Source organism: Panicum hallii, chromosome 3, assembly GCF_002211085.1.
Source record: "Panicum hallii strain FIL2 chromosome 3, PHallii_v3.1, whole genome shotgun sequence".
Taxonomy (NCBI): Eukaryota; Viridiplantae; Streptophyta; class Magnoliopsida; order Poales; family Poaceae; genus Panicum; species Panicum hallii.
The window spans coordinates 20635196-20657325 of record NC_038044.1 but is presented as its reverse complement, the minus strand read 5'-3'; the positions used below and the strand labels follow the sequence as shown (position 1 = coordinate 20657325).

The 22130-nt window shown below is 44.4% G+C and overlaps 1 protein-coding gene across 2 annotated transcripts; it reads left to right on the top strand.

Moving 5' to 3' along the window:
* Positions 1-15258: 15258 nt before the first annotated feature.
* LOC112887992 (formamidopyrimidine-DNA glycosylase-like) lies at positions 15259-21868 on the top strand. 2 transcript variants are annotated; one of them, XM_025954303.1, is made up of 10 exons: positions 15259-15559; positions 16470-16521; positions 17670-17727; positions 18219-18287; positions 18383-18508; positions 18841-18891; positions 20307-20384; positions 20757-20859; positions 20942-20964; positions 21054-21868. In XM_025954303.1, the coding sequence occupies exons 1-10, from the start codon at positions 15331-15333 to the stop codon at positions 21600-21602; spliced, it is 1338 nt and encodes a 445-aa protein (XP_025810088.1). In that variant the 5' UTR covers positions 15259-15330; the 3' UTR covers positions 21603-21868. The 2 variants fall into 2 exon arrangements, with proteins under 2 accessions (XP_025810088.1, XP_025810087.1); XM_025954302.1 differs by having other exon boundaries at positions 20942-20976.
* Positions 21869-22130: the final 262 nt, after the last annotated feature.

Sequence of the window (22130 nt, the reverse complement as noted above, 5' to 3'; positions counted from 1 at the left end):
GTGGAGAACTTAATAACTTCATTAAAACTGCGGAAAACCACGTAAAAAATAAGAAGACACAGAGGATACCTTGCCCGTGCAAAACATGCAAGAATACGAGAGTATTCAGCGACACAACTAGAAAGGCTAAGCACAGTTGGTCAGACACTAGTTTCAATGATCTCTAGCATATATTGGCTTGGTTGCTTCTAAAGCCAAATAAAGTGCTCGCCAACACCTTTCGAGCAAAGAACCTTGTCAGTCTGTTTACGATGGGTGTGGAAAGAATTCATGCATGTCCAAATTATTGTATTTTTGTTATTGCTATAATTTGACTGGGTCAAAGGATGGGCCGAGAGCAACATGGGCTGAAGGAGATCATCGTGACAGATTGCGAATCGGCTTTTGTGCGAGCGTACTAAGGGCCGGGATGGCCGTGTATCTAGTAAGGATAGTTTAAACATAGTAAGTTAGAGATTGTATTGTAATCAGTTAGGATTAGTTAAAAGATCAAGTTTCTGGACTATAAATATGTATCGTGAGATTTAATAAAGGATCCAACATTCACAACAAACTCTCGGCGCATCGCTACCCCTTTTTCCAAGGGTTTCCAACATTCACAACAAACTCTTGGCGCATCGCTACCCCTTTTTCCAAGGGTTTCTCCAGGTAATCGGCATGGTGCTCCGATCATGCTCCACATGGTCGGAGCAGCGTCGTGTTTATCTGTTTATCTTTGTGTTTCTCATGCTGAAGCGTTGTTGATGGCGAGTGACACTAGTTATCTTAAGTGATTATGATATTGCATTAGTTCTGAATAGTATATCTATGCTCTGCTTGCTGTTCGTAATCGTTTAGCTGCCCTTGTGCGTGATCCCAGGTGCAAGGGCAGCATCTTGCTCTGTTCTTGCTTAGTAGATCCAATCTGTTATGGTAGTTCTTTGTACTACAAGGATTTGGTTAAATATCAGTATGATTAGGCTCTTCAAACGGGTTGAATGTTCCGGCTGCATGTCTGAACATGCTCTAAGGAGGGATTGTTCCGGGGATCGGCTTGTTAGTTGGTTTTTAGGCCTCTTTTTGGGTTAGCGTCTTGTTATCTTTCATGTTCGTTAGGCTTAACCACGCGTAGGATGTTCCGGTTACACAGTGAAGTCTTTTACTGTCGTAGATTGGATTAGCTTGGTGATTACAGAGCATGATTTTATCTTTTCTATCGGATTCGTACAAGATATTTGAATATTAGTAGATCCGATCTGTTAAACGAGTACAATCGGCTTCTTTCAGCCGATTTTGAGGGTTACCCGGGGATCCGACCTAGTACAAGAATAGGTCTGACCCAGTACAGAGGTACCATCGACTTTTCTAGCTGACCTCGGGAGTCGTTTTAAGAGCCGATCGCGGCTTGGACTAATATTTGACATGGCTGTGCGTGCAGGGAAATAACTGATAACGACTTCTACACCTTCCTGATCAGGTATAGGTCAGGTGGCACGCCTAGCACTTCACCAAGCCAGGACATGTGCCGGACTTCTGGGCCGTTGACCGAGGGACCGGGACCCACCAGCCGTCTCGGAAGCCTCCCGGCTCCTCGTGTTGCCTGTCGCTGCTCGCCGGTGGGTTTTGACTGACAACACGTTCTGGCACGCCCGGTGGGACCTCATCGACTACTTCATCGACTACATCGACTACTTAATCGACTTCATCGACTACTTCATCGACTACATCGACTACTTCATCGACTTCATCGGCTACTTCCTTTGACTACATCGACTACAATCGACTCCATCATCTTCTTCGGCTACATCGACTTCCGTTGTCAAGATGCCGAACGAGAACCCAATTACTTATGAAGAGTTTTCTGATGAGCACAAGCAGAAGTATAATGAAATAAATGCTGCTTTTGAAGCTGATCTCATCAGCTCATTTGAAAGGACCCGTCACCACGGCATCAGATGGAAGGGGTTTTCATCTGAAGGTGCACTCGACGAAGTGGATCTGTCTACTCCTACGGAAGAACGCACGCGAGCTCTCCGCCAGGAAGTCAACTACATGGTGGCTCATTCGTTACATCGACATTCTGAGAGTTTGGTGAACACCCTTGAGCGCGTCGCGGTACATGTGGTGCAGGAGATTATGAAACACCAGTACTCTCCAACAGGACCTGCTTTAGGGAGTCACAAAGGGGAGTTGCCTTCTCAAGCCAGGCCACCAGTGCCTTACACATTTGCAGCTCCAGAGCAACATAATTCTCCAGCATACGTCATATACAAGGTGGGAGGTGACCCTGCTGATCACCAATTCTTTAATGAACCCCCCAAGGAGGTACAGCATGGGTATGTTTGTGCGTATATACCGGATGGCGGTAACCCGGCGCAACCCACGCAGAGAACAACTGGGGGAACATCTGTAGTCGATGCCGACAAACACATGGCTGGCTACTTACGCGACAAGGCCGAGTCATGAAGGTACGCACTCAGCCCCAGGAGTTCATACAGTGGATCAGATTAGTGCCATTTTGAGAGATCAATTTGGCATTCTCCTAAGAAGACGAGCGATCGGCTACACCAAGCCGTATCCAAGCGAGTACGACTTGATTCCCCTGCCGCCCAAGTATCGGCTGCCTGAGTTCACCAAGTTCAGCGGACCGGAAGGATCCAGCTCCATAGAGCACGTGAGCCGATATCTGGCACAGCTAGGGATGATTTCGGTGTCGGATCCATTGCGAGTGAGGTTTTTCTCGCAGTCTCTCACAGGGCCGGCTTTTGGATTGTACACATCATTGGGTCCTGATTCTATCCGCACCTAGAAGCAGCTAGAGGAACAGTTCCATAAATAATATCATTCAGAGGCTGCAGAGGCTGGGATTGCTGATTTGGCACAGGTCCGCCAGAAGCGGGGAGAAACTGTGGCGAAATACATCTAGTGTTTCAGAGAAGTTAAGAACCGGTGCTACTCGACTCGGATTTTAGAAAAAGAGGCAGTTGAATTGGCATCTTTGGGATTGGTAAAACCGATCAGAGATCTGGTTTTCCAGCTGGAGTTCAACTCTTTGGCACATCTGGTACAAAAGATGACAGTATACGAGCAAAGCCACCCAGAATTATACCAAGACAAGTTCAAACATCAAGTAGTGATGGTTGACGCTGAAGACTCCGAAGATTCTGGGGATGACCAAGAGATAGCAGTTGTAGAGTGGGCACGGGGGGCAAAACCTGTGTCCTGCAAGTGGGTGAAACAACAAGGACCTTCGAAAGGATTTGATTTTGACGTGAGCAAGGACGAACAAATATTTGACTTACTTTTGAAGGAGAAGCAGTTGAAGTTCCCTGAAGGTCGCAAGATCCCAACAGCTCAGGAGCTCCAGGAGAGATCATACTACAAGTGGTATAACTCTTTCACTCACGGTACCGGTGACTGCAAGAAACTCCGGCGACAGATACAATCGGCTATTGAGCAAGGCCGATTAATCTTGGGGCAGTACGCCATGAAGGTTGATACTCAACCATTCATGAATGTAAACATGGTGGAAGGGTACGACCGGTCAACATGTCGTCAGCTGGATTTTACGTTCGGGATTAACATGGCAGGATACACATCACGACAGCAGGAGGCCGATTCTCGCGATCAGCCCCAAAAAGAAGAGAGGGACTATATCACCGAAGAGCAGGTGAGGCACGTCAGGAATCAACGACCGGTTTCCTCTCATCTTCTGAGAAAATACCAGTATCAGTATCAACAGCGTCTCCAACGCGAGACTGAAGAAGAAGAATACGAGCGGTGCACTGAGAAACGCCTCAGGAAGCGAGAGGATACGTGAGATCATTGGCATTGCCCGTTCTTCAAGTACTGTTGGGATTCTGGTATGAAACGATTACCCACTCTTGAGGATTGCCCAGAATGCAAGTCTCAGAAGCAATATGCAAGAAGTGCCTCAGTTTTTCAGCATTTAGGACCAGTGCAGCCCCGCCATGGACAAGCCGAGTCATCACGCATAGGGGGGAACTTAGAAGGTGAGGAAGACAAATGTCACCGACCACGCTGGTGTCCTGATGGACTTAACCGGTCCTAGAAGTGGAGGGTGCAGCGGTTGCGCAGCCTAGAAGAAGCCGAGGCTCAATATTTGGAAACGCTGAGGAAGGCGCGACAGGATTTGGCGGAGAAAGTTCACCGCCCCCAAAAAGCAGAGGCAAGTTCTTCCAAGAAGGTGTGGCGTCCCAAGAAGTCGAAAGCCAATGTAAAGACATCGGCTGATGCACACATGGTGTTTGTTCTTCCTACAGAGTTTCATGCACCAGGCCATGAGGAGGTGCCAGTGGCTCAGCTTGATTTGGGGCCACGGACAGTCATATTTGAGAAGCCCCGAGAGAGGAATTACAGGCACCTGAAGGCTTTATATCTCAAGGGTTACATAAACGGCCAGCCTGTCAGCAGAATGCTAGTCGACACAGGAGCAGCGGTTAACATAGTGCCGTACTCAGTGATGCGCCGGTTGGGGCATTCTGTTGGGGATCTGATTAAAACCAACATCACGTTAAGTGACTTCAACGGACAAACTTCGGAGGCGCAAGGAGTCCTCAGCGTGGATTTGACGGTAGGAGGCAAGACGGTCCCTACTTCATTTTTTGTTATTAACAGCAAGGGCTCGTACACCGTCCTACTTGGGAGAGATTGGATCCATGCCAATTGCTGTATCTTTTCTACAATGCATCAGTGTCTGATTGAATGGGATGGAGATGAAGTAGAAGTAGTCCATGCGGACGATTCTGTTGAAGTTTCACATGCCACCATGAGTGTCTGGGACGCGGAGGACCAGGAGCTGATCTCAAGGATTAGCTTGGAAGGTTGCGACCGCGTGGAAGCTACAAAAAACGGGGTGAGGCTGGTCTTATCCACTGGCCTTACGGAGTAGACGGGGTGCCAAATTTAGTTTGTACCAAGGTAACAGGAGAGGCCAATCCCTGCGACCGGCCCCAAAAAATAAGAATTGAATTGTTTTTGTCATCCATGTTACATCATTATGATGATCAGAAAGAGGCCCGCTCGAGCAGCCGGCCATGTGTTGATTGTAAAGTGGCACAAATTAATGAAAAGAACAAGCCGGCCGGTCTCTGCGATCGGCCGAATCCTTTTACATCATATTCATCGTTTATTTGCAGTGTCGACTTAATGGATGAAAGGAAACTAGGATACGGGTTTACATCTGCTGACGAGCTGGAAGAAATCGACATTGGTACTGGGGATAAGCCACGGCCAAAATTTATCAGCAAGAAGTTGAATCCAGAGTTGCGAGAGCCGATGATAGTGCTGCTGAATGAATATGCGAACTATTTTGCCTGGGATTACACAAAGATGCCCGGGTTGGATAGAAGTATTGTTGAACATCGGCTCCCTCTTAAGCCAGAATTTCGGCCATTCCAGCAACGAGCACGGCAAATGAAGGCCGAAGTCCTAGAAGAAGTCAAGAAAGAAGGCGAAAAGATGTTAGTAGCAGGCTTCATCAGGCCATGCAGGTATGCTGAATGGATTTCCAGTGTTGTGCCTGTACAGAAGAAGGATGGCCGATGGCGGGTCTGCGTGGATTTCAGAGATCTCAACAGAGCTACACCAAAGGATGAGTACCCGATGCCAGTTGCGGAGACGTTGATTAATGCAGCCGCTGGTCATAAGATGTTGAGTTTTATGGATGGCAATGCTGGTTATAACCAAATTTTTATGGCTCCAGAGGATATCCATGAGACCGCATTCAGAGTACTAGGTGCAGTGGGATTATTCGAGTATGTGGTTGTCAGACCCGGGGCCACGGGACTGTGTACATAACGTAGTTTAAAGAGGTTTAAGAGATTAAGTCCGTCTTTTCTCTTATTCATCTTGTTTATCTCTTATTTATCCCGTTTAAGTAGGAGATAAAGCTAACCGATACAGGAGGAATCTACTCGAGATATGTTTTGGTACGATTTCTTAGCTGGCGTTGGTTAGTATCCTTGTAACCTTGGCCTCTCGGATATAAAAGGGAGGACAGGGACCCCTCTCAAAACAAGATCTCCAGATCATTCTACACCTAAGGCAATACAAATCACCATACAGGACGTAGGGTATTACGCATCTTGCGGCCCGAACCTGTCTAAGCTTTGTGTTCCTTGCACCTTCGAGTTCCTGATCTCGGCGTCTCCTCACCCAAAACTTACCACCTTGGGTATATCCCTCGGTGGGCAGCCGGTTAAACACCGACAGCTGGCGTGCCAGGTAGGGGAGCGCGTCGAAGATCCACCGGCGAGCTCGATGGCAACTTTCCTGTTCACCAGCAGCGACGAGTTCGACTACTTCGACTTCGCGAGGACGATCGGCGGCCCGCCGATGACTACTTCGACCACTCGCCTCGACTTGAAAACTAGTTGGAATCAACAAGCTCCACGGCTTCGTTGACATTCGTCCACGAATCAAGCTAAGTGACTTATACCTTTTCCGACTTATTCTTCACAGGATCAGCTACCTTTTTGGGTACGCCTCTCGACGGGCATGAAACCCTCGGGGGCTACTCCATGATCGACTGCTTATCCGTGTACGACTCTCGATGGGCATGAAACCTTCCAGAGCTACACTTCGCCGACTACCTTTGCGCATTGCGCATCCTCTTTGTCGCATGATGACTACTTTCTGCGCGTGTCTCCTCTTAACGGTCGCTAATCTACTCAGGTAGCACATGCCTTAATCCGTTAAACCTCGGCTCTTTTGTCACGCCTAACGCCTCTACGCGTACACAAGATAAAGATTTTATACACGCTATGAGCAACGTCTAAAACAGGACCAGGTGCTTAAACATAACAGGCGGACTGCTCGGGAGATTTAGATGGCCTAAAAAAGAGCTCGACACAGCAATTTTTACACCGAATACATTTTGGTGTCTTCACATTATTACTGAGTATTATTCGGTATCTTCGCATTATGCTACATAATGTATGTATTATCTTTTTTCAGATCAAGCTTCGTCAACAACCCTCCAGGCAGCACGGCGTGCCATCACAGTTCCGCTAGTTCCCAGGCTCGGGGGCTGGGCGATGCACATTACTCGACATGGCTCCTTCGGCTCTCCTGGCTCGTAAGCTCGGGGGCTGGACGCCGCAAAACTACTTGAAGACGACTCATATGAAGACTGAGAGTGCAGAAGAAACCCTAAGTCACCGCGCGGTTAAATAAACCAGCGGGACGCTCAATTTCACTATGCAGAAGGTGAAGAGTTTTTCTCAGAATTCCAGAGTAACACTGCATGCCACGACTTTTGGATCCTTATCTCCAATTTTGACAGATTTGGATTCAAGGCTCGGGGGCTGCGGGGTACATGGCATCGACTACTTATTTTTTCAAATTTAATTGAAAAAGTAAGTAAGGAGGATTCAAGATTAATGTGACCCTCAGCCTTATTCTCCGATTCAACCTAAGGCTTGGGGGCTACTCCATATGGAGTGCGATTTTTCAATCGCACACCATATTAAAAATATAATTCGGGGCATGAGCACCTCATAGCCTCGATGCAGCCAAGTAAGTACTCGAAGAAGGACTTCAAGATGGAGCTTTAAAAGAAGATGAAGACTACTTCGAAAGTACTCGATAAGCCTGCAGTACTCAGCTACGAAGAGCTCAGGGGCTTGTCAGACCCAGGGCCACGGGACTGTGTACATAATATAGTTTAAAGAGGTTTAAGAGATTAAGTCCGTCTTATCTCTTATTCATCTTGTTTATCTCTTATTTATCCCGTTTAAGTAGGAGATAAAGCTAACCGATACAGGAGGAATCTACTCGAGATATGTTCTGGTACGATTCCTTAGCTAGCGTTGGTTAGTATCCTTGTAACCCTGGCCTCTCGGATATATAAGTTCGGGCTTAGAATGAATCCAAAGAAGTGCGCCTTTGGTGTATCGGCTGGTCAGTTCCTGGGTTTTCGAGTTCATGAATGAGGATTGAGATCGGTCTAAAAAGTCAAGAAGCTGTAAGAACAATGGTGCCACCTACTACAAAGAAGGAACTCGAACAACTCATTGGCAAGATCAATTTTGTCAAGAGATTTATTTCCAATCTGTCAGGAAGAATCGAGCCAATTATGGAGTTGGTAAAAATTAAAGCCAATGACGAGTTGTGTTGGGGGGTAGAGCAACAACAGGCGTTTGAAGATATCAAAGAATATTTATCCAAACCGCCTGTGTTAGTCCCACCCCAGCAGGGTAAGCCATTCCATGTTTATCTGTCAGTAGGTGACACTTCCATTGCTTCGGTCATTGTACAAGTACACGATGGCAAGGAGAGAGTTGTTTTTTACCTCAGCAGAAGGATGTTAGATGCAGAGACCAGGTACCCCGAAATTGAGAAATTATGCCTTTGTCTATTCTTTACCTGTACGACACTCCACCACATCCTGCTTTTCACCGAGACGATTGTCATCTGCAAATCTGATGTTATCAAGCATATGTTGTCAGCTCCGGTGTTGAAAGGCCAACTTGGTAAGTGGATGTTTGCTTTGTCAGAGTTTGATATCCGGTACCAGCCTGCGAAGGCAGTCAAAGGGCAGGCGCTGGCTGACCTCATTGCAGAAAGGACCAGCTCAGACATAGCAGTGCTTTCCATCCGCGCATGGGCAATGTATTTTGATGGATCGGTCTGTGGAGATGGTTCTAGCATAGGTATCTTGCTCGTTTCGCCTCGGGGGGCAACATATTCCTTTTCAATCAGATTGCCAATACCTTGCACCAATAATCTAGCCGAGTATGAAGCGGTGCACAAAGGTATGGAATTACTTCTTGAGGCCGGAGCAGAAGCTGTAGAAGTTTTTGGGGATTCAAAACTGGTCATCTCTCAGCTCACGGAAACGTACCGATGTGAGAGTGAATTGTTGTTTCCCTTGTGGAGACAATGTCAGGAGCTAATGGTTTGGTTTAGATATATAAATTTCTATTGGATACCAAGAGTACAAAATTCGGAGGCTAATGACCTTGCCCAGATGGCTTCAGGTTACAAGGATACGGCGGATAGAGCTGATTTCCCAATAAACCTGCTGGATCAGGGGGATTGGAGAGCCGATATCTTCAATTACTTGAAGGATCCGGCTCGGGGGGCACCTAAGAAGACACATTAAAAAGCCATGAAGTACGTCTTGATAGGGGATGACTTGTTCTACAGGACTCTGGAAGGGCTACTGCTTAAGTGCTTGGGGCCGATTGAATCCAATCGGCTTTTACATGAAGTCCATGAAGGTACGTGTGGTACTCATCAATCAGCCCACAAGATGAAGTGGTTGATTAGACGCTCGAGATATTATTGGCCTGATATGCTGGAAGATTGCTTCAAGTATTATAAAGGATACCAGGCCTGTCAAAGGTTTGGGAAAATACAAATAGTACCAGCATCAGCAATGAATCCTATCATCAAACCTTGGCCGTTCAGAGACTGGGGCATGGATATGATCGGTAAGATTAATCCTCCATCGAGTAAAGGCCATCAGTTTATTTTGGCCGTCATAGATTATTTCACCAAGTGGGTAGAGGCTGTTCCTATGAAGTCAGTAACATCGAGGGACGTCATCAATTTCGTCAAAGAACACGTTATTCATAGGTTTGGGATTCCTCATACTATTACAACAGATGGAGGGTCGGTGTTTATATCTGATGAATTCAAAAAGTTTGCTGCCTACATGGGGATTAAATTGATCAGGTCATCTCCGTACTACGCTCAAGCAAACGGACAAGCCGAAGCGTCCAATTAGAGCTTGATCAAGCTGATCAAAAGGAAGATTGATGAATACCCACGGCGTTGGCATGAAGTATTATCAGAAGCATTATGGGCTTATCGTGTTTCATGCCACGGGGCAACAAGAACTTCACCATATCATTTGGTGTATGGGCAGGAGGCCGTATTACCATGTGAAATTATGGCCGGTTCGAGACGGATAGAGTTTCAGAATGATTTGACTGCTGAAGAATATGCCGCTCTAATGAGCGATAATGTTGAAGACATTATGGAACTCAGGCTTTGGTCGCTGGAAAAGATCAAGGAAAATAAGGCCAAGGTAGCCCGCGCATACAATAAGAAGGTTAAACCAAAGGAATTCCAAGTTGGAGATTTAGTATGGGAAGCAGTGCTACCATTGGGGACTAAGGATGCGACATATGGTAAATGGTCTCCAAATTGGCATGGGCCTTATAGAGTTGATCAAGTTCTACCAGGGAATGCGTACATGCTTGAAGAATTGGATGGAGTTAAATTTCCGATAGCCATCAATGGTCAACACCTCAAGAAATATTTCCCGAGCATGTGGGAAGACGAGTGATGATGCCGATGTAATGCATCAGGCTATGGACCAACACAATCAGGGTATCTGTGAGGAAAGCCAATGTGATACATCGGGCTGCAAGCCGACATGATCGGGTACTTTGTGGTACATCAGGCTGCAGGTCGGTATCCATCGGGTACTTTAAAAGCCGGTGCAGTGCATCAGGCTGTAAGGTAGAACGAGATGAACAAGTCAGATCTGTAAAGAAAGAACAGTGCAGGTCCGCGCAAGGAGCTAAAGATTGAATAGCCGATGTTAAGCCATCGACTTTAGAAGCAGTAAACAGAACCTGCAAGTCCCGGGCTTTGATAGAAAGCAAAGAAGTTGATTGCAGGTGTCTTATCAAGGTCGGTAGAATGGATTCTGCAGCGCGACTCAAATCAGGCAAACTACAAGGGTCTCTTGATCTTAAAAGAAAAAGGTTCGACTTCTTTGCGTGTCTTTCTTGGTAATCATATTTTTCGACTTGATTTGGGCTCGGGGGGAAGCAGTAACAACAGGAGCACGTCTGAAAGCCGGTTTCAAGGAAGAGTCAGACGAGTTGCCTTGGCATACAGCTAGATGGCGAAAAGTTGCCTTGGCATACAGCTAGATGGCGAAAGAAAAGTAGGGACGGATCTTGACAGAGTACTCTTGCTATTGGCGAAATCATTTTAAGGGTACTCGAGTTCTCGAAGATCTCTGAGATATCTGATCCGGAATAAAGGAAAAACTTGGGATTGGATCGAACAATTCAAGGAGAAAGGCCGATGCGATGCCATCGGACTTTAGAAGATTGGATTTTCAGACATTGGATTACTGAAATGAAAGGGTTCATCTACGAGAAATTATTACAAAAGAAGCCGATCTACCGGCTCTGTGCATAATGGCGGAAGACCCTACGAACTACCACCAGTAAGTCCCTAAGGACTTGCGGCGCTTGTATGGGGGAGACGCACTGGTGTCATCGTCGCTGCTGCCATCGCCGCCGCCGCCGTTGCTGCTGCTGTTGTCGCCATCATCGCTGCTATGACCGGCGTTGTCGCTGGCGTCCCCGTCGTCTTCTGAAGTCGACGATCCGCCGCGCAGGAACCCTCCTGCTCCCGAGTCCTCGCCGGTTGAAGTGTCCTTAGTATCTTCTTTTGAGGAAAAGAGGAAGTCGTCATCCCAGGAATCTTCGTCGCCTTCATCCAGATCCCCATGAAGGAGAATCTGGAGGTCCTCATCGTCGGTCGGGGACTCATCATCCTCTGACCAAATGCTGAAGTCCCACTCCTCTGCGTCCCAATGCAGAGGAGCGAGAGCCTCGTATGAAGCTACTAGATCAAACTTCGGCGTCGCCTCCCTGGAGGTTTCAGAGTCAGGAGAGGTGATGGAGATTATGGAAGAAGAGGAAGAGAAATTGGAGGAGGCAGAGGAAAAGGAAGCCATCGCCGGGGGATGCAGAAGATGTTGGTGCGGTTAATACACGAAGGAAGGAGATGAATAGAGGTAGATCCGCCGATGCCAGTTTATAAGGGCAGAGATGGAAGGCGAAGCGGCGCTATGATGATTTCCGAGGGAGAAGTCGAAGGGTCGTGTCCGATGGCATTGGGAGGCAGCGCGCGCGTACAGGCTCTGGAAGCCGAGGGGTCGCGTCCAATGGCATTGGGAGCGGCATGTGCGTGTACAAGTCTTAGAAGTCGAAGATGCGATGGTTTTAGAATTATCATTGCCAAAACCAGGGGGCATGTGTTATCACCATAATTTGACTGGGCCAAAGGATGGGCCGAGAGCAATATGGGCTGAAGGAGATCATCGTGACGGATTGCGAATCGGCTTTTGTGCGAGCGTACTCAGGGCCGGGATGGCCGTGTATCTAGTAAGGATAGTTTAAATATAGTAAGTTAGAGATTGTATTGTAATCAGCTACGCAGAAGTCGCGGGTTCGAACCCCGTTTTCCCCGCACGATCTTCCTCTTCCTGCCCGACTCATTTTGTCTTCACTGGAAGCTGCTGATCCCAGCGTAGCATTCAAGACAATTGTTCCTTCTTCGGTCTCACTTTTGACTCCGTGTTCGATAGCCTGACCGTAGTGATGTTAATTGTGGTTACATTCATAAGTAGCTTGGTCCATCTTTATTCCATTTCATATATGTCTGAGGATCCGCATAGCCCTCGATTTATGTGTTATTTATCCATTTTTACTTTTTTTATGCTAATGTTGGTGACTGGAGATAACTTTCTTCAATTATTCCTGGGATGGGAGGGAGTAGGTCTTGCTTCATATTTGTAGTTAAAAAGATCAAGTCTCCGGACTATAAATATGTATCGTGAGCTTCAATAAAGAATCCAACATTCACAACAAACTCTCGGCGCGTCGCTACCCCTTTTTCCAAGGGTTTCTCCAGGTAATCGGCATGCTGCTCCGATCATGCTCCGCATGGTCGCAGCAGCGTCGTGTTTATCTATTTATCTTTATGTTTCTCGTGCTGAAGCGTTGTTGATGGCGAGTGACACTAGTTATCTTAAGCGATTATGATACTGCATTAGTTCTGAATAGTATATCTATGCTCTACTTGCTGTTCGTAATCGTTTAGCTGCCCTTGTACGTGATCCCAGGTGCAAGGGCAGCACCTTGCTCTGTTCTTGCTTAGTAGATCTAATCTGTTATGGTAGTTCTTTGTACTACAAGAATTTGGTTTAATATCCGTATGATTAGGCCCTTCAAACGGGTTGAATGTTTCGGCTGCATGTCTGGTGCTTTATGGTAATCTAAGGAGGGATTGTTCCGGGAATCGGCTTGTCAGTTGGTTTTTAGGCCTCTTTTTGTGTTAGCGTCTTGTTATCTTTTATGTTCATTAGGCTTAACCACGCGTAGGATGTTCCGGTTACACAGTGAAGACTTTTACTGTCGTAAATTGGATTAGCTTGGTGATTACAGAGCATGCTTTTATCTTTTCTATCGGATTCGTACAAGATATTTGAATATTAGTAGATCCGATCTGTTAAACGAGTACAATCGGCTTCTTTCAGCCGATTTTGAGGGTTACCCGGGGATCCGACCTAGTACAAGAATAGGTCCGACCTAGTACAGAGGTGCCATCGGCTTTTCTAGCTGACCTCGGGAGTCGTTTTAAGAGTCGATCGTGGCTCGGACTAATGTTTGACATGGTTGTGCGTGCAGGAAAATAACTGATAACGACTTCTACACCTTCCTGATCAGGTATAGGTCAGGTGGCACGCCTAGCACTTCACCAAGCCAGGACGTGTGCCGGACTTCTGGGCCGTTGACTGAGGGACCGGGACCCACCAGCCGTCTCGGAAGCCTCCCGGCTCCTCGTGTTGCTTGTCGCTGCTCGCCGGTGGGTTTTGACCGACAACAATTTTGTATCGTGGGAATATTTTCGAAGACTTGGACAAATGCCCCGTTTGTTCTGCTAGTCAATACAAAAACAATGCCGGTTATTATGGTGGCAACATTCAAGGGTCAGGTGATGGGAATAAAAGGAATAGGAAGGGTGCAAGGAATAGGATTGCCTTAGTTGAGCCAGCAGACACTAATTTAGGCATTTCTGATAAGCAGATCAGAATTCCTTCCATGATTATGTGGTACCTTCCGGTTGCCGACTGCCTGAGGCGATTCTTCTCCAACCCAAAGGATGCTGAACTGATGCGGTGGTGGGATTCAGATAAGTGGAAAAAGGACGGCAGAAAGCTCTGACATCCAGCTGATGCTCGCCAATGGAAGAAGTTCGATGAGCAGTATTATCTGGAATTTGGAACTGATCCAAGGAATGTTCAGTTTGCTTTGAGCACGGATGGAATGAATCCGTTCGGTGATAGGATTAGCACTCACAACATATGGCCAGTGATTTTGACGATGTATAACTTACCTACATGGTTGTGCCAGAAGAGAAAGTATCTTTTGCTATTGATCCTTGTACAAGGCCTCAAGCATCTTGGCATCAATATTGATATTTTCTTGAGCCTCTTATGCAAGAGATGAAAACTCTATGGAAGGAAGGTATCAATATCGTTGATGGTTTTAGACGGCAGCCCTTTAATCTGTGGCACACTGTGAAAATTTGGTTCTATGCTACACACATCACCAAAGAGAATTTAGTTTACATCACACCACAAAAAACGCAGTTTGGTCTACAACACACTACACCAAATAAGCAAATCATTTTCAGCAAAGAGAAGGTATAAAAAGACCATTTTGCCCTTAGGTCCACCTATCATCTTTATCATATTCTTCTTCTGCTCTCTTTCATATTCTCTTCTCTCCGTCCGGCTCTGCTCTGCTTCTGCATGCCTATCAAAAACTCACCCAACGCTCTCGCACAGTCGCACTCCCTCTCTGCCTCTCTCCACGATGCCTCCCACTCGCGAACATTGGCAGCTCGTAGCCCCTCCGGTTTGGAAAGCTCGGAACCTGGAGGCCGAGCGTGCAGTTGTGCATTGGGCAGGAGTGCAGGATCGGAGCTGCGCGTGGAGGCTGGAGCTGCAGTCGCACGCTTTGCCGCTGCTGTGCTATGTGCCGTGCTGTCGGTGCCCAGGTGGCCGGTATTGGCTCGTGCGGCGGTGCGGGAGTGCAGAAGCAGGCAAGCAGCAAAGAAGGGCCACAACACTGAGAGCCCAGGTAGTGAATGGCCAGCTATACTAGCTATGAGCAACAACACCGCATATCGAAAAAGCTCTTATACCGTACCCTCAGTTCAGTTGCCATCTTATTTCCAAATTGATTGAAATGAGAGGGAGAAGGTGATAAGTGAGTTTGGGGTAAATCAGTATGTTTGCCCTCCTTTCAACCGAAAATGGGCAGTTTATTCAGTACGGTGTGTTGCAGACCAAACTACTTTTCAGTATGTGTTGAAAACTAAATTAACTTTTACGATGTGTGTCGCATAAAATCACAGTTTCACGGTGTGGCACGCACAAATTTTCCATAATAGTTCAAATATCAGCTTGCATACGAGTCCACAGTTCCACACCTTCCATCGTCGGAGGGGAAAAAAAAGGTAAAAGAGGGGAAAAGCCCCAAGCCTCGAACAGGGCGGGGGAGAGAGATGCCGGAGCTTCCGGAAGTGGAGGCGGCGCGGCAGGCGCTGCAGGAGCACTGCGTTGGGAAGCGGATCGTGAAGTGCGCCTCCGCGGACGACACCAAGGTCATCGACGGCGTCACCCCGGACCGGCTGGAGGCAGCGCTGGTTGGGAGGACCATCGCCGCCGCGCGGCGCAAGGGCAAGAACTTATGGCTCGCGCTCGATTCCCCGCCGCATCCCACCTTCCAATTTGGTCCGTCTCTGCCCTCTTCCCTACCGCCAAATTGCTTCTGTTGGGTTTCGTTTGCCTTCCTTACTGCATTGGACCGTTTCTTGGTTCTTCAGGTTTTTATTTTATTTTTTAGCTTGAAGATTAAGAGCTCACAGGCTCTCTTTAGTGATTTCAGGTTTCAGATTACCTTTTCGTTTCCCTTTTATCAGTTCGAGTTCTTGTGCCCAGGCTGTTCTTGGGTGCTTTCCATGCTACATTGAGGCAGCTTTACGGGGTTCCATGAGCCTAGTTTTATTTTCCAGAAGAGTAGTGCACATGTCGAATCTGCAACATTTTGTTTTTACACAATTTGCAATTAATCACATTTAATTGAATAAGCAAACATTGCTGTGTATTCAGTGTATCAGACTAAGCACCGAAAAGTAAACAATGGTTGTTGATAACCAGCACTGTAACCTCCTGGAAGTTTGATGTCCTAACTTACTAGTTTAGGAGCTATTTGTACTGGCTTGAGCATTTGATTATGAAGATTTGTTGAATGGGTAGCGACACTGTGGAGTTCTTGTTGTAAAAGTAATCTGGATCCTATCTATTGTTGTGTTACTTAAAACAACTGATAATGCTTTGCGTGCAAATTAGAGGAATCATAACTACAAATGCATAACAGTAAGGGGGTTTGAACTCAAACTAGTTACAGACTATCTATGGAGTTTGAATTGACAAAAGCGAATAATGTAGAGGTTGAGTAGACAAAATTGAGGTGAGGTGGGTCAACATAATAAATAGAATAATAATGGCTCCTTTTGGGCTGGTGCAGTTTTTCCTTCTAGCAAACTGTACCAGAAATTCTCTCTCCCTCTTTTTTTCCCTTTTAAGTTGCAAGTATATGTCTTAAAAAGATGGACTCTTGTGTTGTTCCTCTTTGCTACAGGGATGGCTGGAGCTATTTACATCAAAGGTGTGGAGCTGAGCAAATATAAAAGGTTTCTCCTTTTGACATATTTCATTGTTTAATGTTTGTTCTAGCTTGCAGAAGCTGCCCTACCACCTCTCACAAAAGAGTTAGCTACATAGAAACAGAATGGATGGTTGAAATATAGCTTATTTATTTTGCATCAACTTCATTTTGCATGCTATGCTGTGGTAGCAGATACATGCAATTATCGTTGTGGTATTTTGTATTACCTGAGGCCCTTGATGTTATGCAAAGTTTAAGTATGAGCACAGACAATAAGATCGAGCTGCAGTCAATAAAACCTTATCTGTACATTGACAAGCTGTAATTCTAGTTTAATAATTTTTGGCATTATGTCTTGTGGATGGCTGGATGCTTGCTCCAGTTTTATAAAATCTGCATGGAGATGCATCCGCTATACACGTAGTCAGATTACGCTGTAAGTTACACTTGTTGATTCTATCATGTTGGCTTTTATTATAAATACATTAAACCCGCTATCAAGGATCTACAGAAGTCAGTAACGAAAATCTCTTGGTGTGGCAATTGACAAACCTTGTGTATTTGTTAAACCTGTCATCAAAGATATACCAAATTCAGTAGCGATGACCTTGTGTATATGTTAAACCTGCCATCAAGGACCTACCAAAATCAGTAAGATATCTTGATCTTACAGACCATGTATATGACTTATATTATTAATATACTACTTCCAGCCACAAAAGAGTTCCATTTTGCTTTGCATGCAGTCAACATGTTTTTCTGAGTATACTAATTGAACCTTTGGAAATGATATAGCTAGAATTTTCTGGAAAAGTTCCAAACACTAGATCTTTGCTATATTTTTCATACATTTTATACTAGTGATCAAAATAGTGTATTGATGTCCAAAACGGCATGCTTTGGTGGCAGGTCAGTTAGGTTCCCTTCTACAGTTCTCCTAATGCTATAAAAATTTGAAGAAGCTACCTGTGTTCAACAGATTTTTGACATCTTCCAATAGTCATTTCCAGTTAGGTTATTACCAGGAAAATAATTTGCGTAGTTTGGTCAGATGGATGGTGATACCTTGTAAAGGCTGATATAGAAATCGTATAATATTGAAGTTGAAGATTAGCATGAATGCTGAAAAGACAGTTAAAATAATTCAGCTCATCTTATTTGCATTTCATGTAGGTCTGCAGTCAGCTCAACTGAGGAGTGGCCCTCGAAGTACTCCAAGCTTTTTGTTCAAGTAAGGATTCTAATCCTACAATCTTATTACAGTGTTTCATTTTTCTTTGGGGTGTAATGCTTCGGAAGTATTTGTGTTTCTGCTGGCAAATTTCAGTATACACAATGCCGTGTTTTTTATTGCGTTCATTATAAAGTCCACTGATTTCTCAGATGAACCTGAAATATCTTATAGGGGGGCTATTGATTTAGAGTTTCGTGACAATGACTTTATTTTTTATTGCAATTCTAAATATGGCCTTACTTCTGATCTAGGCAAATTGAAGTCTTATGAGGTAATGGTAACGTCCATGGTAGTCAGATCACGGTTATTTCATAAGAAAAGCAATAATACTGCACAAGTTGATAAAACAAATTGAAATATTGTAATTATTTATGTATTGTGTACCTTCCTTTTCTTTTACACTCTAATTTGGGTTTCCTACTTTCTGCACTGTAAAAGGATATTGGACTGTTATTTGTGTTAGTTATTTACTCGTGATACTGTTGCAGATGGATGATGGCTTGGAGTTTTCCTTTACTGATAAGAGGCGTTTTGCAAAAATACGATTGGTCGACAATGTAATACTCTACAGTGATCATTAGAATAATGTTTACTCTTTCATTTTGCTGTTATGTTTCATGTCTAATCTAATCTTGTTTGTATGTTCTAATAGCCAGAAGCTGTCCCTCCAATTTCCGAGCTTGGACCTGATGCCTTATTTGAGCCAATGAAGCTTGATGAATTTGTGAAATCATTAGGTCGAAAGAATGTGCCCATAAAATCCCTTTTACTTGATCAGGTGTGAATTTTTAACTTGGTGCTGTGCTCAAACAGCCTGAACCCAAAATTTAGGATTTAAGTTTTGCTTATCCTACTATCATATCTCATTATTAACTCATTTTGCTTTAGCTAAATCCAAGCGTTGTTAGACAATTAAGAATTTTCTTGCTAAAAATGCAATTGTTTTGTAGACCTTTAAGAGTCCTGAATAAATATTTCAATCAATTGTTTTAAAAAAAATGTGGTTTAGGGTCCTCATACCTCTCTTCAATAACAGCAGAAAAAGTATTTTCTCATTATAAAACGCTAATAACAGGTGTCGATGTTTTCTCATACCCCCTTCTTTTTCAGAGCTTTATATCAGGAATTGGCAACTGGATGGCAGATGAAGTGCTTTATCAGGTCAGTTCCACAGACATTTGCTTCTGCTGATTTGCATTTTTTTGAGTTAATTTCAGAAAATTACAACTATTTTTGACACTGTAACAAGGGTCTGCAACTTTCAAAAATACACAATTTTGACCCCTAGTAACAAGGAACTACAACTTTCAAAAACTGGTTGTGGGACCACCTGTTATCCATATAGAAAATAATCCATGCCTATTTGGATGTCAAGTGGCCCCACGACCAGTTTTTAGAAAAAAAATGTAGTTCCTTATTACATGTGGCTGAAGTTGCAGGTTTGTGAAATGATCACCAGAAGTTGTACTTTTTCTCAAAAACGCAGGAGAACCGCGCTTCACTATATTAAGAAGAAAAAGGGATGAGAACCCTGTTACAATTCACACCACACAAACACCACAAGTTGTACTTCCTTTATAGTGTCACAAATATTTGTAGCTTTGCGAAATGAACTCATATTTTCTGTAGCATCAATTGTGCAAAAAAAAGATTATAATTTGACATTTTTGTTGACTTTTAAAGTTGCACAACAAAGATGTTAAACATTATTGTTTAATGAAATAGGCAATTTGGCATCCCTTGCTTTTTTGAGTAAAATGGCCACTGATTATATTTTCTAGCCAAACTTTGGGCTCGCTAGTACATTGTATACCCCAGCGCAAGTAATATTCATCTCTAGCGTTATGGGAGGCAACTGCATAATGGTAGCCCAGATGGCACTGCCATGGCCATCAGCAGTCGCATCCTCACAGGAAAACTGTGTGTTGCCACCTGAGGTGAGTGATTCCAAATATAAACCTATCCACAGGAGATCCATAATCTTAGCCAAGATTTTGCTGCAGCACGTGAAAGAAATGAAGTGTTTGTTATTAAGTTTTCTTGGCCTGAGTTGGACCAATTATTGCAATTGTAATGTGCTTGGTGCTTAGCATGCTTGGTCCATAACTAACTTTGCCACATTTTCTTGCCTAATGTTAGTCTTGCTACACATTTTTTGCAAGAAGTTGGTCACCTGAACTTAGTCAAACTTTGGTGAAAAACTGTATTTAACAAATGGGTAAAGCTAAAGCTGTGACAGCATCAAAACGCTAACTAATAAAATTATGGCAACACTAATTTAGGCGTGGTAACCTTTGGTTGCAATCTGAAAAGGGTAAGTGATGCGTACATGTTTGTGTGTAAACTTCCAGAACAGGACTAGCTGCCGAACTTTTCTGCAGGACTGCGTGCAATACTCTCTGCTTGATAATTTACTGTGTGCATTTTTTAAACACGCGCATGTATGTTTGCAATAAGCATTCTGTTAGTTTCAAAATGCACCCTTAAGCTTGTTGCGTGTTTGGATTGATTTGGATACTTGTAGTTTTATAGAACTTGTTTGCTACTTCCAACTATGCTGCATGCTTCACATATAGGCGAGGATTCATCCTATGCAAACTGCATCGAAGATATCAAAAGACAAGTGTGCTACACTCCATCTGTGCATTAAAGAGGTCAGTCCATGCCTCAATGGCAGGCATCCAGGTTCTGTCTTGTTGTAAATAGATTGTAGGTTCAAAAACTTGACATGGATCTCTTGGAATTTTGCATGATTAGTTTACTATTGATTCAACCACTCAAATAGTTAATATAAAAGGTAAAATTTATATCTCCAATAGTCATTGGAGACTGATATTTGGCTGATACAGGATACAAGAACTTGAGCGTTCACTGACAAGAATAGAATTATGCATTGAAGTAAGACTTTATGAGTTAGGGTAATGAAGAGAGTGACGTTAGTGGCGAAATGATATTGTAGCCATTCCTTGTGCATGTCATTAGGGTGATGATTTTATCTGCGATAACCCTTTTTTACCTTTACCCAGGTTATTGATAAGTCCTTAGAAGTTGGTGCCGATAGCAGTCAGTTTCCTGATAACTGGATATTTCATTCCAGGGAGAAGAAACCTGGCAAAGCCTTTGTGGATGGTATGAGCATCATTTCTTTTTCTGGTATACATGGGGTTCTCAGGTTACTGTAAACATTGAAGGCTGCATTTGTTGTTTTCAGGGAAGAAAATTGACTTCATTGCAGTAGGTGGTAGAGTAAGTTCTTTTGTATCAAGTTGACTGTGTTTTGTTTGATTCTGCTCTTACTCTCATTGTGTTTGTATCTTGTTCAGACTTCAGCATATGTGCCTGAGTTACAGAAGTTAGATGCAGCAGATGCGGAGACAAGTAGATCTAAGAAAAGCGTAGACAAGGAGAATGACGATGATAAAAAGTCGAGAAAAGGTATAAATGCCCCAAAACCAGCAAAGGCACGAGTAAAGACGGCCAAAGGCTCGTCAAACAAAGCTGGTAATACTAGTGATGATGGCGATGAGGAGGATTATGAAGAGGAAGAGGCAAAACCAGCAAAGCGGGGAAGGAAGCAATCAGCAAGGACAGCTAATGTCTCTACGAAAAATGCTGGCAGTACTCATGGCGATGAAGCTACTGATGAAGATCAAGAGGCTGATGAAGATGCGGAACCAGCAAAGAGGGGAAGGAAGCAAATAGAAAAGAGCGCGAAGGGCAGTGACGAAGAAGCAGATGATAAGATGGAGGTAAAACCAGGGAAGAGGAGGGGGCAGAAGACGCAACCAACAGAGGCGAAGAGCAGCTTGCCTAAGAAAGTTCAAGGTGCTGGCCCGGCAAGGAGGCCGCAGAGGAAAGCGCGGCAGACTTGAGCCTGCATGGGATTAAACAATGTATTTTGCAGTTAGATTTTGAGCTGACTTTAGCTTTAGTTAACTTGGGTGTGGTGCATGATACTACATCACTGCATCAGCTCTTGCTACCGCAGAACATGGACGAACCGCACTTGATCTCGGTCCTAGTATCTGGCCAGAGGGCAGTTTGAGACATCTCACTGCAGTTTTAAGCAATGCCAAACATCGTTAAGGTCGCATGACGTTGCCTTATGCCTTAAGCATCTGTCGTGTTGTTCGCCGTATTGACTATGGTTGTACCTTGGGATGAAAACAGGTATGATTATATATACTAGGGTTAATCTTACCGGTAAGAGGAAAAAACTGGAGGTCTCCGATAAACATGTTTATTGCATTTCTCAGAAATTTATTGGTTTTACCATTTTTCTTTCAGATAAAATTTAGAGAAATCCCTCAATATGTATACAAAATAATCTAGATTATCTCCAAACAATCTAATATAAAAAATAAGACATCATAATGCATAGAAATGAGAAGATATATGGC

Excerpts from the sequence above, each read along its gene's own strand:
- LOC112887992 (XM_025954302.1), top strand. The coding sequence starts at position 15,331 with ATGCCGGAGCTTCCGGAAGTGGAGGCGGCGCGGCAGGCGCTGCAGGAG. Across the intron at positions 16,522-17,669 it reads GAGCTGAGCAAATATAAAAG|GTCTGCAGTCAGCTCAACTG; the intron begins GTTTCTCCTTTT and ends CATTTCATGTAG. Across the intron at positions 20,977-21,053 it reads TCATTGCAGTAGGTGGTAGA|ACTTCAGCATATGTGCCTGA; the intron begins GTAAGTTCTTTT and ends TATCTTGTTCAG.